The 12,500-nt window shown below is 47.6% G+C and overlaps 1 protein-coding gene across 1 annotated transcript in view; it reads right to left on the reverse strand.

The window, feature by feature from the left end:
* LOC118946526 (CUB and sushi domain-containing protein 2-like) overlaps positions 1-12,500 on the reverse strand; it is a 46,022-nt gene that overhangs the window by 17,697 nt on the left and 15,825 nt on the right. The window contains exons 8-11 of the mRNA XM_036971694.1: positions 5,803-5,964; positions 5,295-5,407; positions 4,319-4,406; positions 2,824-2,950 (exon numbers count right to left, since the gene is read on the reverse strand). Of these exons, the coding sequence (XP_036827589.1) occupies positions 2,824-2,950; positions 4,319-4,406; positions 5,295-5,407; positions 5,803-5,964 (490 nt within the window). The remainder of the gene's footprint in view (positions 1-2,823; positions 2,951-4,318; positions 4,407-5,294; positions 5,408-5,802; positions 5,965-12,500) is intronic.

Here is a 12,500-nt window from a genome sequence, read left to right on the forward strand (position 1 = left end):
ATTATGTCTAGTATACTGTATCTACAGTGATGTTATTATGTCTGTTATATACTGTAGCTACAGTGATGTTATTATGTCTAGTATACTGTATCTACAGTGATGTTATTATGTCTAGTATACTGTATCTACAGTGATGTTATTATGTCTAGTATACTGTATCTACAGTGATGTTATTATGTCTGTTATATACTGTAGCTACAGTGATGTTGTTATGTCTAGTATACTGTAGCTACAGTGATGTTATTATGTCTAGTATACTGTATCTACAGTGATGTTATTATGTCTGTTATATACTGTAGCTACAGTGATGTTATTATGTCTAGTATACTGTAGCTACAGTGATGTTATTATGTCTGTTATATACTGTAGCTACAGTGATGTTATTATGTCTAGTATACTGTAGCTACAGTGATGTTATTATGTCTAGTATACTGTATCTACAGTGATGTTATTATGTCTGTTATATACTGTAGCTACAGTGATGTTATTATGTCTAGTATACTGTAGCTACAGTGATGTTATTATGTCTGTTATATACTGTATCTACAGTGATGTTATTATGTCTGTAGTATACTGTAGCTACAGTGGTGTTATTATGTCTGTAGTGTACTGTAGCTACAGTGATGTTATTATGTCTGTAGTATACTGTAGCTACAGTGATGTTATTATGTCTAGTATACTGTAGCTACAGTGATGTTATTATGTCTAGTATACTGTAGCTACAGTGGTGTTATTATGTCTGTAGTATACTGTATCTACAGTGATGATATTATGTCTAGTATACTGTAGCTACAGTGGTGTTATTATGTCTAGTATACTGTATCTACAGTGTTGTTATTATGTCTGTTATATACTGTAGCTACAGTGGTGTTATTATGTCTGTAGTATACTGTAGCTACAGTGATGTTATTATGTCTAGTATACTGTAGCTACAGTGATGTTGTTATGTCTGTAGTATACTGTAGCTACAGTGATGTTATTATGCCTGTAGTATACTGTAGCTACAGTGATGTTGTTATGTCTAGTATACTGTAGCTACAGTGATGTTATTATGTCTGTAGTATACTGTAGCTACAGTGATGTTATTATGTCTGTTATATACTGTAGCTACAGTGATGTTATTATGTCTGTAGTATACTGTAGCTACAGTGGTGTTATTATGTCTGTAGTATACTGTATCTACAGTGATGTTATTATGTCTAGTATACTGTAGCTACAGTGATGTTATTATGTCTAGTATACTGTATCTACAGTGATGTTATTATGTCTAGTATACTGTAGCTACAGTGATGTTATTATGTCTGTAGTATACTGTATCTACAGTGATGTTATTATGTCTAGTATACTGTATCTACAGTGATGTTATTATGTCTAGTATACTGTAGCTACAGTGATGTTATTATGTCTAGTATACTGTATCTACAGTGATGTTATTATGTCTAGTATACTGTAGCTACAGTGATGTTATTATGTCTAGTATACTGTAGCTACAGTGGTGTTATTATGTCTGTTATATACTGTATCTACAGTGATGTTATTATGTCTGTAGTATACTGTATCTACAGTGATGTTATTATGTCTGTAGTATACTGTAGCTACAGTGATGTTATTATGTCTAGTATACTGTAGCTACAGTGATGTTATTATGTCTGTAGTATACTGTATCTACAGTGATGTTATTATGTCTGTAGTATACTGTATCTACAGTGATGTTATTATGTCTGTAGTATACTGTAGCTACAGTGGTGTTATTATGTCTGTTATATACTGTAGCTACAGTGATGTTATTATGTCTAGTATACTGTATCTACAGTGATGTTATTATGTCTAGTATACTGTAGCTACAGTGATGTTATTATGTCTGTAGTATACTGTAGCTACAGTGATGTTATTATGTCTGTAGTATACTGTAGCTACAGTGATGTTATTATGTCTGTAGTATACTGTAGCTACAGTGATGTTATTATGTCTGTTATATACTGTATCTACAGTGATGTTATTATGTCTAGTATACTGTAGCTACAGTGATGTTATTATGTCTAGTATACTGTAGCTACAGTGATGTTATTATGTCTGTAGTATACTGTAGCTACAGTGATGTTATTATGTCTGTAGTATACTGTAGCTACAGTGATGTTATTATGTCTGTTATATACTGTATCTACAGTGATGTTATTATGTCGAGTATACTGTATCTACAGTGATGTTATTATGTCTAGTATACTGTAGCTACAGTGATGTTATTATGTCTAGTATACTGTAGCTACAGTGATGTTATTATGTCTAGTATACTGTAGCTACAGTGATGTTATTATGTCTAGTATACTGTAGCTACAGTGATGTTATTATGTCTGTAGTATACTGTATCTACAGTGATGTTATTATGTCTAGTATACTGTAGCTACAGTGGTGTTATTATGTCTGTAGTATACTGTAGCTACAGTGATGTTATTATGTCTGTTATATACTGTATCTACAGTGATGTTATTATGTCTGTTATATACTTTAGCTACAGTGATGTTATTATGTCTGTAGTATACTGTAGCTACAGTGATGTTATTCTGTCTGTAGTATACTGTAGCTACAGTGATGTTATTCTGTCTGTAGTATACTGTAGCTACAGTGATATTATTATGTCTGTAGTATACTGTATCTACAGTGATGTTATTATGTCTGTTATATACTGTAGCTACAGTGGTGTTATTATGTCTGTAGTATAGAGGGTCAGTATATTGTATCATAGGGTACCTGTGTTTGTATAGATATAGAGGGTACCTGTGTTTGTAGAGGTGTAGAGGGTCAGTATATTGTATCATAGGGTACCTGTGTTTGTAGAGGTACAGAGCGAAGCCCGCGATGATCATGGCTATGAATGGCACTAAGATGGCCGCTGCCACTGAACTGCTGTTGGGTGGGAAGTGGGAATTCTCTCTGCTCGTGTCTAAACTCTCTGGAAAAGGGAGAGAGAGAGAGAGTTAGAGACCAGTCGCAATACAATAAAATAATTATTCAATAGTGAGTTTACCAAACATTAGGAACACCTGTAGCTACAGGTGTCCCCCCTCCCCCTGCCCCCTCCCTCATTGTTTCTGGGCTCTACAAGGTGTTGAAAGCGTTCCACAGGGATACTGGTCAATGCTGGATGTCCATTGAGTGGAATACCCAACAGAACACTGTTGAATGTGAAAAACCCAGCAGCGTTGCAGTTCTTGACACAAACCGGTGCGCCTGGCACCTACTGCCATACCCCGTTCAAAGGCACTTAAATATTCTGTCTTGCTCATTCACCCTCTGAATGACACACAATCCATGTCTCAATTGTCTCAAGGCTTAAAAATCCTTATTTAACCCACGTCTCCTCCCCTTCATCTACACTGATTGAAGTGGATTTAACAAGTGACATCAATAAGGGATCATAGCTTTCACCTGGATTCACCTGGTCAGTCTATGTCATGGAAAGAGCAGGTGTCAACTCATACTGTCTTTCTCCCTCTCTTCCCCCCTCTCTACAAACTCAATTACTCTCTCTCTCTTTTTCTCCTCGTCTCCCTCCTCCTCTCCAAATCACGTCAGTCTCCAGCTGAAAGAGGTATTTTCACTGAGGTTATAAGTAGACGCACACATGACAACAGAAAGCTCTCTCACTCTGTTTCTCTCTCTCTTCTTTCCTCTCTCCTTCCATCTCTCTCTTTCACTCCTGCCTCTGTTTCCTTCAATCTCTCTCCAAACTCTCTCTCTCTGTTTCTCTCTTCCTCCCTCAGTCTCTCTTCTCTACTTCCTCTCTCCCTCTGTCCCTCAGCCTCCCTCCCTCCCTCCCTCCCTCTGTCCCTCAGCCTCCCTCCCTCCCTCCCTCCCTCCCTCCCTCCCTCCCTCCCTCCCTCCCTCCCTCCCTCTTTCTCTACCCCCCCCCTCCCTCCGTCCCTCAGTCTCTCTTGTCTTTCTCTACCTCCTCCCTCCCTCCGTCCCTCAGTCTCTCTTCTATCTTTCTCTACCTCCTCCCTCACTCCATCCCTCAGTCTCTCTATGTATCTCAATTCCGAGGCAGGCATCAGTGATAGTAGAGACAGAGCAGTGATATTGAGATGTAAGAATATGTTGGCTGCAGACTACAAACTGAAACCAACTAGTCTAGAGTCTAGAGAATAACTTGGTACCATATCTAGGGCACATATGCTGCTTGAGGAACATTCAGATTGTCTTATACACAACATCTACATGGGGATGATTAAAAGATTGATGATGAAATATGAAATACCAATAGGAAGGGAGACATGGTTAAAACACACAGTTTATTAACATAAAAGAGGGCTATACTCACCCAGTCGTTGAAGACCAAACTGACCAAATCCTTTTCCTCGGACGAATCCTTGGTACACAAAGGAACTAGATGAGGCAATGTAGGACACCTGGAGAGAGGAGAGATGTAAGAGACAGGGGAAAGAGAGAGAGAGAGGGGGGGGGAGTGGAGAGCGAGAGAGCGAGAGAGGAGCAGGAGAGAGGAGAGAGAGGAGCGAGAGAGAGGAGAGAGAGAGAGCGAGAGAGAAAGAGAGAATGAGAGCGATGTAACGAGAGAGAGAGAGAGAGAGAGAGAGAGAGAGAGAGAGAGAGAGAGAGAGAGAGAGAGAGAGAGAGAGAGAGAGAGAGAGAGAGAGAGAGAGAGAGAGAGTGAGAGAGAGAGAGAGAGAGAGTAATCAAGGTCCAGTCAGTCAGTGTGACAAATCAGCATGTTGAAAATGAATTATCATGTCAGAGAGGACGAGAGGACTTCTTGTGACTGACTTGTAATATTTTTCTGTTTCTCTGTTGGTGACAGACCTGGTCGTAGTGGGAAGTCTGGCTCGGGGATGGGGGTGGTGGGGGTGATTACCAACCAGTGATTTAACTTACATTTTAATTACAGAGAAAACTCTCTCTGGGTCCTACATCTCAACAGAGTGACAGCACAAGTGTGTGTGTGTGTGGTGCATCCTAATGTGTTTGTGTTTGTTTGTGTGTGGGTGTGTGGTGCATCTTAATGTGTGTGTGTGTGTGTGCCTGTGTGTGTGTGTGTGTGTATGTGTGTGTGTGTGTGCCTGTGTGTGTGTGCCTGTGTGTGTGTGTGCCTGTGTATGTATGTGTGTGTGTGTGTGTGTCTGTGCCTGTGTGTGTGTGTGTGTGTGTGTGTGTGTGTGTGTGTGTGTGTGTGTGTGTGTGTGTGTGTGTGTGTGTGTGTGTGTGTGTGTGTGTGTGTGTTTGTGTGTGTGTGTAATGTCCTCTACCTCCTCTGATCAGAAGGACCCTGGTGCTCTACTCACATGTCCGTCGAGGGCCCAGTTGTCCATCTTAAACTTGTTGACAAAGATCTCTACAGGACCTCTGATCTGATGCACCTGCAGCAGGAGCTGAGACTCCTCTCTCTTATAGGTACCTGACAGACAGAGAGGAGGGAAGGAATGAGAGATATAGAAAGATGGAGGGAGAGGGAAAGAGCGAGAGAGAGACAGACATAGAGAGGGGGAGGGAGGGAGAGAGAGACAGAGAGAGACAGAGACAGAGACAGAGACAGAGACAGAGACAGACATACAGACAGACAGACAGACAGACAGACAGACAGACAGACAGACAGACAGACAGACAGACAGACAGAGAGAGAGAGAGACAGAGAGAGAGAGAGGGAGAGAGAGGGAGAGAGAGGGAGAGAGAGAGAGAGAAATTGTATAATTTGGACAACATTTTATTCTATCATCTATATAGTTCATAATCTACGTCAATCCATGTTTTCACAGAGAAAGAAAACTGGTTTGATTGTCATAACAGACTCACCAGCCAGTTTGAGTTCCACCCCACTGTGGTCGATGAGAGTTCCATTAACTCGCTGGTTGAAGGCTTCATAGGAGGTAATGCTCAGCATGGCCGGCTGCTTCTTCCCCAGGTACTCATAAGATCCTCTCCACAGGCTGTTCTTAGCAAACACACCAACTGGGACTGGGGAGGGGAGGGTAGAGGGGGTAGAGGGAGGGAGGGAGGGAGGGAGGGAGGGAGGGAGGGAGGGAGGGAGGGAGGGAGGGAGGGGGGTAGAGGGAGGGAGGGAGGGAGATAGGGAAGGAGGAAAGGAGGGAGATAGGGAAGGAGGAAAGGAGGAGGAAAGAGGGAGGGATGGAGGGAGGGAGGGAGAGAGGAAAGGAGAGAGGGAGAGAGACAGAGAGAGGGAGGGAGAGAGAAAAGTAGGGAGGGAGAGAGAGATGGAGAGAGGGAGGGAGGCAGGGAGGGAGTTGAAGGAGGGAAGAGGGAGGGATGGAGGGAGGGAGGCAGGGAGGGAGTTGAAGGAGGGAAGAGGGAAGAGGGAGGGATGGAGGGAGGGAGGCAGGGAGGGAGTTGAAGGAGGGAAGAGGGAAGAGGGAGGGATGGAGGGAGGGAGGCAGGGAGGGAGTTGAAGGAGGGAAGAGGGAAGAGGGAGGGAGGGAGGGAGGCAGGGAGGGAGTTGAAGGAGGGAAGAGGGAAGAGGGAGGGATGGAGGGAGGGAGGCAGGGAGGGAGTTGAAGGAGGGAAGAGGGAAGAGGGAGGGATGGAGGGAGGGAGGCAGGGAGGGAGTTGAAGGAGGGAAGAGGGAAGAGGGAGGGATGGAGGGAGGGAGGCAGGGAGGGAGTTGAAGGAGGGAAGAGGGAAGAGGGAGGGAGGGAGGGAGGCAGGGAGGGAGTTGAAGGAGGGAAGAGGGAAGAGGGAGGGATGGAGGGAGGGAGGCAGGGAGGGAGTTGAAGGAGGGAAGAGGGAGGGATGGAGGGAGGGAGGCAGGGAGGGAGTTGAAGGAGGGAAGAGGGAAGAGGGAGGGATGGAGGGAGGGAGGCAGGGAGGGAGTTGAAGGAGGGAAGAGGGAGGGATGGAGGGAGGGAGGGAGGGAGGCAGGGAGGGAGTTGAAGGAGGGAAGAGAGAGGGATGGAGGGAGGGAGGCAGGGAGGGAGTTGAAGGAGGGAAGAGGGAGGGATGGAGGGAGGGAGGCAGGGAGGGAGTTGAAGGAGGGAAGAGGGAGGGATGGAGGGAGGGAGGGAGGGAGGCAGGGAGGGAGTTGAAGGAGGGAAGAGGGAGGGATGGAGGGAGGGAGGCAGGGAGGGAGTTGAAGGAGGGAAGAGGGAAGAGGGAGGGATGGAGGGAGGGAGGCAGGGAGGGAGTTGAAGGAGGGAAGAGAGAGAAAAACAGATAAAAAGAAGACAAAATCAATAGTTAAAACTCAGTTTCAGTATTTTACGGTGCCAACACCTCAAGCTTTTAAAATTCATCTGAGGAAACAGAATCAGTCATTCCATTAAGAGACGTCTGTCACATTTCACAAGTGGCAAAAACCAATAGAGATATTGTCAATATCTAAAACTTTATAAAACGTAGTTTGAAGTAACTTTGTCATTGGTGGATAAACGTACTCTTCGCTTTCAGACAAAATAGACAAAATATGTGGTTGTATTTTAAGACAAAGTTAGTACTGTTGTCCAAACCAGAACAACCTATAGGGACAGAAGTCTGTTTCTATAGCACAAGGCAGTTTGACAGGGCGTTAGTCTGTTCCAGGGCCTGTTTCTATAGCACAAGGTAGTTTGACAGGATGCTAGTCTGTCCCAGGGCCTGTTTCTGTAGCGTGAGACAGTTTGACAGGGCGTTAGACTGTCCCAGGGCCTGTTTCTATAGCACAAGGCAGTTTGACAGGGCGTTAGTCTGTCCCAGGGCCTGTTTCTGCAGAGTGAGGCAGTTTGACAGGGCGTTAGTCTGTTCCAGGGCCTGTTTCTGCAGAGTGAGGCAGTTTGACAGGACGTTAGTCTGTCCCAGGGCTTGTTTCTATAGCACAAGGCAGTTTGACAGGGCGTTAGGCAGTTTGACAGGGCGTTGACAGGGCGTTAGTTTCTGTAGCGTGAGACAGTTTGACAGGAGGGAAGTCTGTCCCTGGTCTGTTTCTGTAGCGTGAAGCAGTATGACAGGATGCTAGTCTGTCCCAGGGCCTGTTTCTGTAGCGTGACAGCGTAAGACAGTTTGACAGGAGGGAAGTCTGTCCCAGGGCCTGTTTCTATAGCACAAGGCAGTTTGACAGGGCGTTAGACTGTCCCAGGGCCTGTTTCTATAGCACAAGGCAGTTTGACAGGGCGTTAGACTGTCCCAGGGCCTGTTTCTATAGCACAAGGCAGTTTGACAGGGCGTTAGACTGTCCCAGGGCCTGTTTCTATAGCACAAGGCAGTTTGACAGGGCGTTAGTCTGTCCCAGGGCCTGTTTCTGTAGCGTGAGACAGTTTGACAGGACGTTAGTCTGTCCCAGGGCCTGTTTCTGCAGCGTGAGACAGTTTGACAGGACGTTAGTCTGTCCCAGGGCCTGTTTCTGCAGCGTGAGACAGTTTGACAGGACGTTAGTCTGTCCCAAGGCCTGTTTCTGTAGCGTGACAGCGTGAGACAGTTTGACAGGGCGTTAGTCTGTCCCAGGGCCTGTTTCTGTAGCGTGACAGCGTGAGACAGTTTGACAGGAAGTTAGTCTGTCCCAGGGCCTGTTTCTGTAGCGTGACAGCGTGAGACAGTTTGACAGGAGGGAAGTCTGTCCCAGGGCCTGTTTCTGTAGCGTGAAGCAGTATGACAGGACGTTAGTCTGTCCCAGGACCTGTTTCTATAGCACAAGGCAGTTTGACAGGACATTAGTCTGTCCCAGGGCCTGTTTCTGCAGCGTGAGACAGTTTGACAGGACATTAGTCTGTCCCAGGGCCTGTTTCTATAGCACAAGGCAGTTTGACAGGGCGTTAGTCTGTCCCAGGGCCTGTTTCTGCAGCGTGAGACAGTTTGACAGGACGTTAGTCTGTCCCAGGGCCTGTTTCTATAGCACAAGGCAGTTTGACAGGGCGTTAGTCTGTCCCAGGGCCTGTTTCTGCAGCGTGAGACAGTTTGACAGGACGTTAGTCTGTCCCAGGACCTGTTTCTATAGCACAAGGCAGTTTGACAGGGCGTTAGTCTGTCCCAGGGCCTGTTTCTGCAGCGTGAGACAGTTTGACAGGACGTTAGTCTGTCCCAGGGCCTGTTTCTATAGCACAAGGCAGTTTGACAGGGCGTTAGTCTGTCCCAGGGCCTGTTTCTGTAGCGTGAGACAGTTTGACAGGAGGGAAGTCTGTCCCAGGGCCTGTTTCTATAGCACAAGGCAGTATGACAGGGCGTTAGTCTGTCCCAGGGCTTGTTTCTATAGCACAAGGCAGTTTGACAGGGCGTTAGGCAGTTTGACAGGGCGTTGACAGGGCGTTAGTTTCTGTAGCGTGAGACAGTTTGACAGGAGGGAAGTCTGTCCCTGGTCTGTTTCTGTAGCGTGAAGCAGTATGACAGGATGCTAGTCTGTCCCAGGGCCTGTTTCTGTAGCGTGACAGCGTAAGACAGTTTGACAGGAGGGAAGTCTGTCCCAGGGCCTGTTTCTATAGCACAAGGCAGTTTGACAGGGCGTTAGACTGTCCCAGGGCCTGTTTCTATAGCACAAGGCAGTTTGACAGGGCGTTAGACTGTCCCAGGGCCTGTTTCTATAGCACAAGGCAGTTTGACAGGGCGTTAGACTGTCCCAGGGCCTGTTTCTATAGCACAAGGCAGTTTGACAGGGCGTTAGTCTGTCCCAGGGCCTGTTTCTGTAGCGTGAGACAGTTTGACAGGACGTTAGTCTGTCCCAGGGCCTGTTTCTGCAGCGTGAGACAGTTTGACAGGACGTTAGTCTGTCCCAGGGCCTGTTTCTGCAGCGTGAGACAGTTTGACAGGACGTTAGTCTGTCCCAGGGCCTGTTTCTGTAGCGTGACAGCGTGAGACAGTTTGACAGGGCGTTAGTCTGTCCCAGGGCCTGTTTCTGTAGCGTGACAGCGTGAGACAGTTTGACAGGACGTTAGTCTGTCCCAGGGCCTGTTTCTGCAGCGTGAGACAGTTTGACAGGACGTTAGTCTGTCCCAGGGCCTGTTTCTGCAGCGTGAGACAGTTTGACAGGACGTTAGTCTGTCCCATGGCCTGTTTCTGTAGCGTGACAGCGTGAGACAGTTTGACAGGGCGTTAGTCTGTCCCAGGGCCTGTTTCTGTAGCGTGACAGCGTGAGACAGTTTGACAGGAAGTTAGTCTGTCCCAGGGCCTGTTTCTGTAGCGTGACAGCGTGAGACAGTTTGACAGGAGGGAAGTCTGTCCCAGGGCCTGTTTCTGTAGCGTGAAGCAGTATGACAGGACGTTAGTCTGTCCCAGGACCTGTTTCTATAGCACAAGGCAGTTTGACAGGACGTTAGTCTGTCCCAGGGCCTGTTTCTGCAGCGTGAGACAGTTTGACAGGACATTAGTCTGTCCCAGGGCCTGTTTCTATAGCACAAGGCAGTTTGACAGGGCGTTAGTCTGTCCCAGGGCCTGTTTCTGCAGCGTGAGACAGTTTGACAGGACGTTAGTCTGTCCCAGGGCCTGTTTCTATAGCACAAGGCAGTTTGACAGGGCGTTAGTCTGTCCCAGGGCCTGTTTCTGTAGCGTGAGACAGTTTGACAGGAGGGAAGTCTGTCCCAGGGCCTGTTTCTATAGCACAAGGCAGTATGACAGGGCGTTAGTCTGTCCCAGGGCTTGTTTCTATAGCACAAGGCAGTTTGACAGGGCGTTAGGCAGTTTGACAGGGCGTTGACAGGGCGTTAGTTTCTGTAGCGTGAGACAGTTTGACAGGAGGGAAGTCTGTCCCTGGTCTGTTTCTGTAGCGTGAAGCAGTATGACAGGATGCTAGTCTGTCCCAGGGCCTGTTTCTGTAGCGTGACAGCGTAAGACAGTTTGACAGGAGGGAAGTCTGTCCCAGGGCCTGTTTCTATAGCACAAGGCAGTTTGACAGGGCGTTAGACTGTCCCAGGGCCTGTTTCTATAGCACAAGGCAGTTTGACAGGGCGTTAGACTGTCCCAGGGCCTGTTTCTATAGCACAAGGCAGTTTGACAGGGCGTTAGACTGTCCCAGGGCCTGTTTCTATAGCACAAGGCAGTTTGACAGGGCGTTAGTCTGTCCCAGGGCCTGTTTCTGTAGCGTGAGACAGTTTGACAGGACGTTAGTCTGTCCCAGGGCCTGTTTCTGCAGCGTGAGACAGTTTGACAGGACGTTAGTCTGTCCCAGGGCCTGTTTCTGCAGCGTGAGACAGTTTGACAGGACGTTAGTCTGTCCCAGGGCCTGTTTCTGTAGCGTGACAGCGTGAGACAGTTTGACAGGGCGTTAGTCTGTCCCAGGGCCTGTTTCTGTAGCGTGACAGCGTGAGACAGTTTGACAGGAGGGAAGTCTGTCCCAGGGCCTGTTTCTGTAGCGTGAAGCAGTATGACAGGACGTTAGTCTGTCCCAGGACCTGTTTCTATAGCACAAGGCAGTTTGACAGGACGTTAGTCTGTCCCAGGGCCTGTTTCTGCAGCGTGAGACAGTTTGACAGGACATTAGTCTGTCCCAGGGCCTGTTTCTATAGCACAAGGCAGTTTGACAGGGCGTTAGTCTGTCCCAGGGCCTGTTTCTGCAGCGTGAGACAGTTTGACAGGACGTTAGTCTGTCCCAGGGCCTGTTTCTATAGCACAAGGCAGTTTGACAGGGCGTTAGTCTGTCCCAGGGCCTGTTTCTGCAGCGTGAGACAGTTTGACAGGACGTTAGTCTGTCCCAGGACCTGTTTCTATAGCACAAGGCAGTTTGACAGGGCGTTAGTCTGTCCCAGGGCCTGTTTCTGCAGCGTGAGACAGTTTGACAGGACGTTAGTCTGTCCCAGGGCTTGTTTCTATAGCACAAGGCAGTTTGACAGGGCGTTAGTCTGTCCCAGGGCCTGTTTCTGTAGCGTGAGACAGTTTGACAGGAGGGAAGTCTGTCCCAGGGCCTGTTTCTATAGCACAAGGCAGTATGACAGGGCGTTAGTCTGTCCCAGGGCTTGTTTCTATAGCACAAGGCAGTTTGACAGGGCGTTAGGCAGTTTGACAGGGCGTTGACAGGGCGTTAGTTTCTGTAGCGTGAGACAGTTTGACAGGAGGGAAGTCTGTCCCTGGTCTGTTTCTGTAGCGTGAAGCAGTATGACAGGATGCTAGTCTGTCCCAGGGCCTGTTTCTGTAGCGTGACAGCGTAAGACAGTTTGACAGGAGGGAAGTCTGTCCCAGGGCATGTTTCTATAGCACAAGGCAGTTTGACAGGGCGTTAGACTGTCCCAGGGCCTGTTTCTATAGCACAAGGCAGTTTGACAGGGCGTTAGACTGTCCCAGGGCCTGTTTCTATAGCACAAGGCAGTTTGACTGGGCGTTAGACTGTCCCAGGGCCTGTTTCTATAGCACAAGGCAGTTTGACAGGGCGTTAGTCTGTCCCAGGGCCTGTTTCTGTAGCGTGACAGCGTGAGACAGTTTGACAGGGCGTTAGTCTGTCCCAGGGCCTGTTTCTGTAGCGTGACAGCGTGAGACAGTTTGACAGGAAGTTAGTCTGTCCCAGGGCCTGTTTCTGTAGCGTGACAGCGTGAGACAGTTTGACAGGAGGGAAGTCTGTCCCAGGGCCTGTTTCTGTAGCGTGAAGCAGT

This window comes from Oncorhynchus mykiss, chromosome 32 (assembly GCF_013265735.2).
Source record: "Oncorhynchus mykiss isolate Arlee chromosome 32, USDA_OmykA_1.1, whole genome shotgun sequence".
In the NCBI taxonomy this organism is placed as follows: Eukaryota; Metazoa; Chordata; class Actinopteri; order Salmoniformes; family Salmonidae; genus Oncorhynchus; species Oncorhynchus mykiss.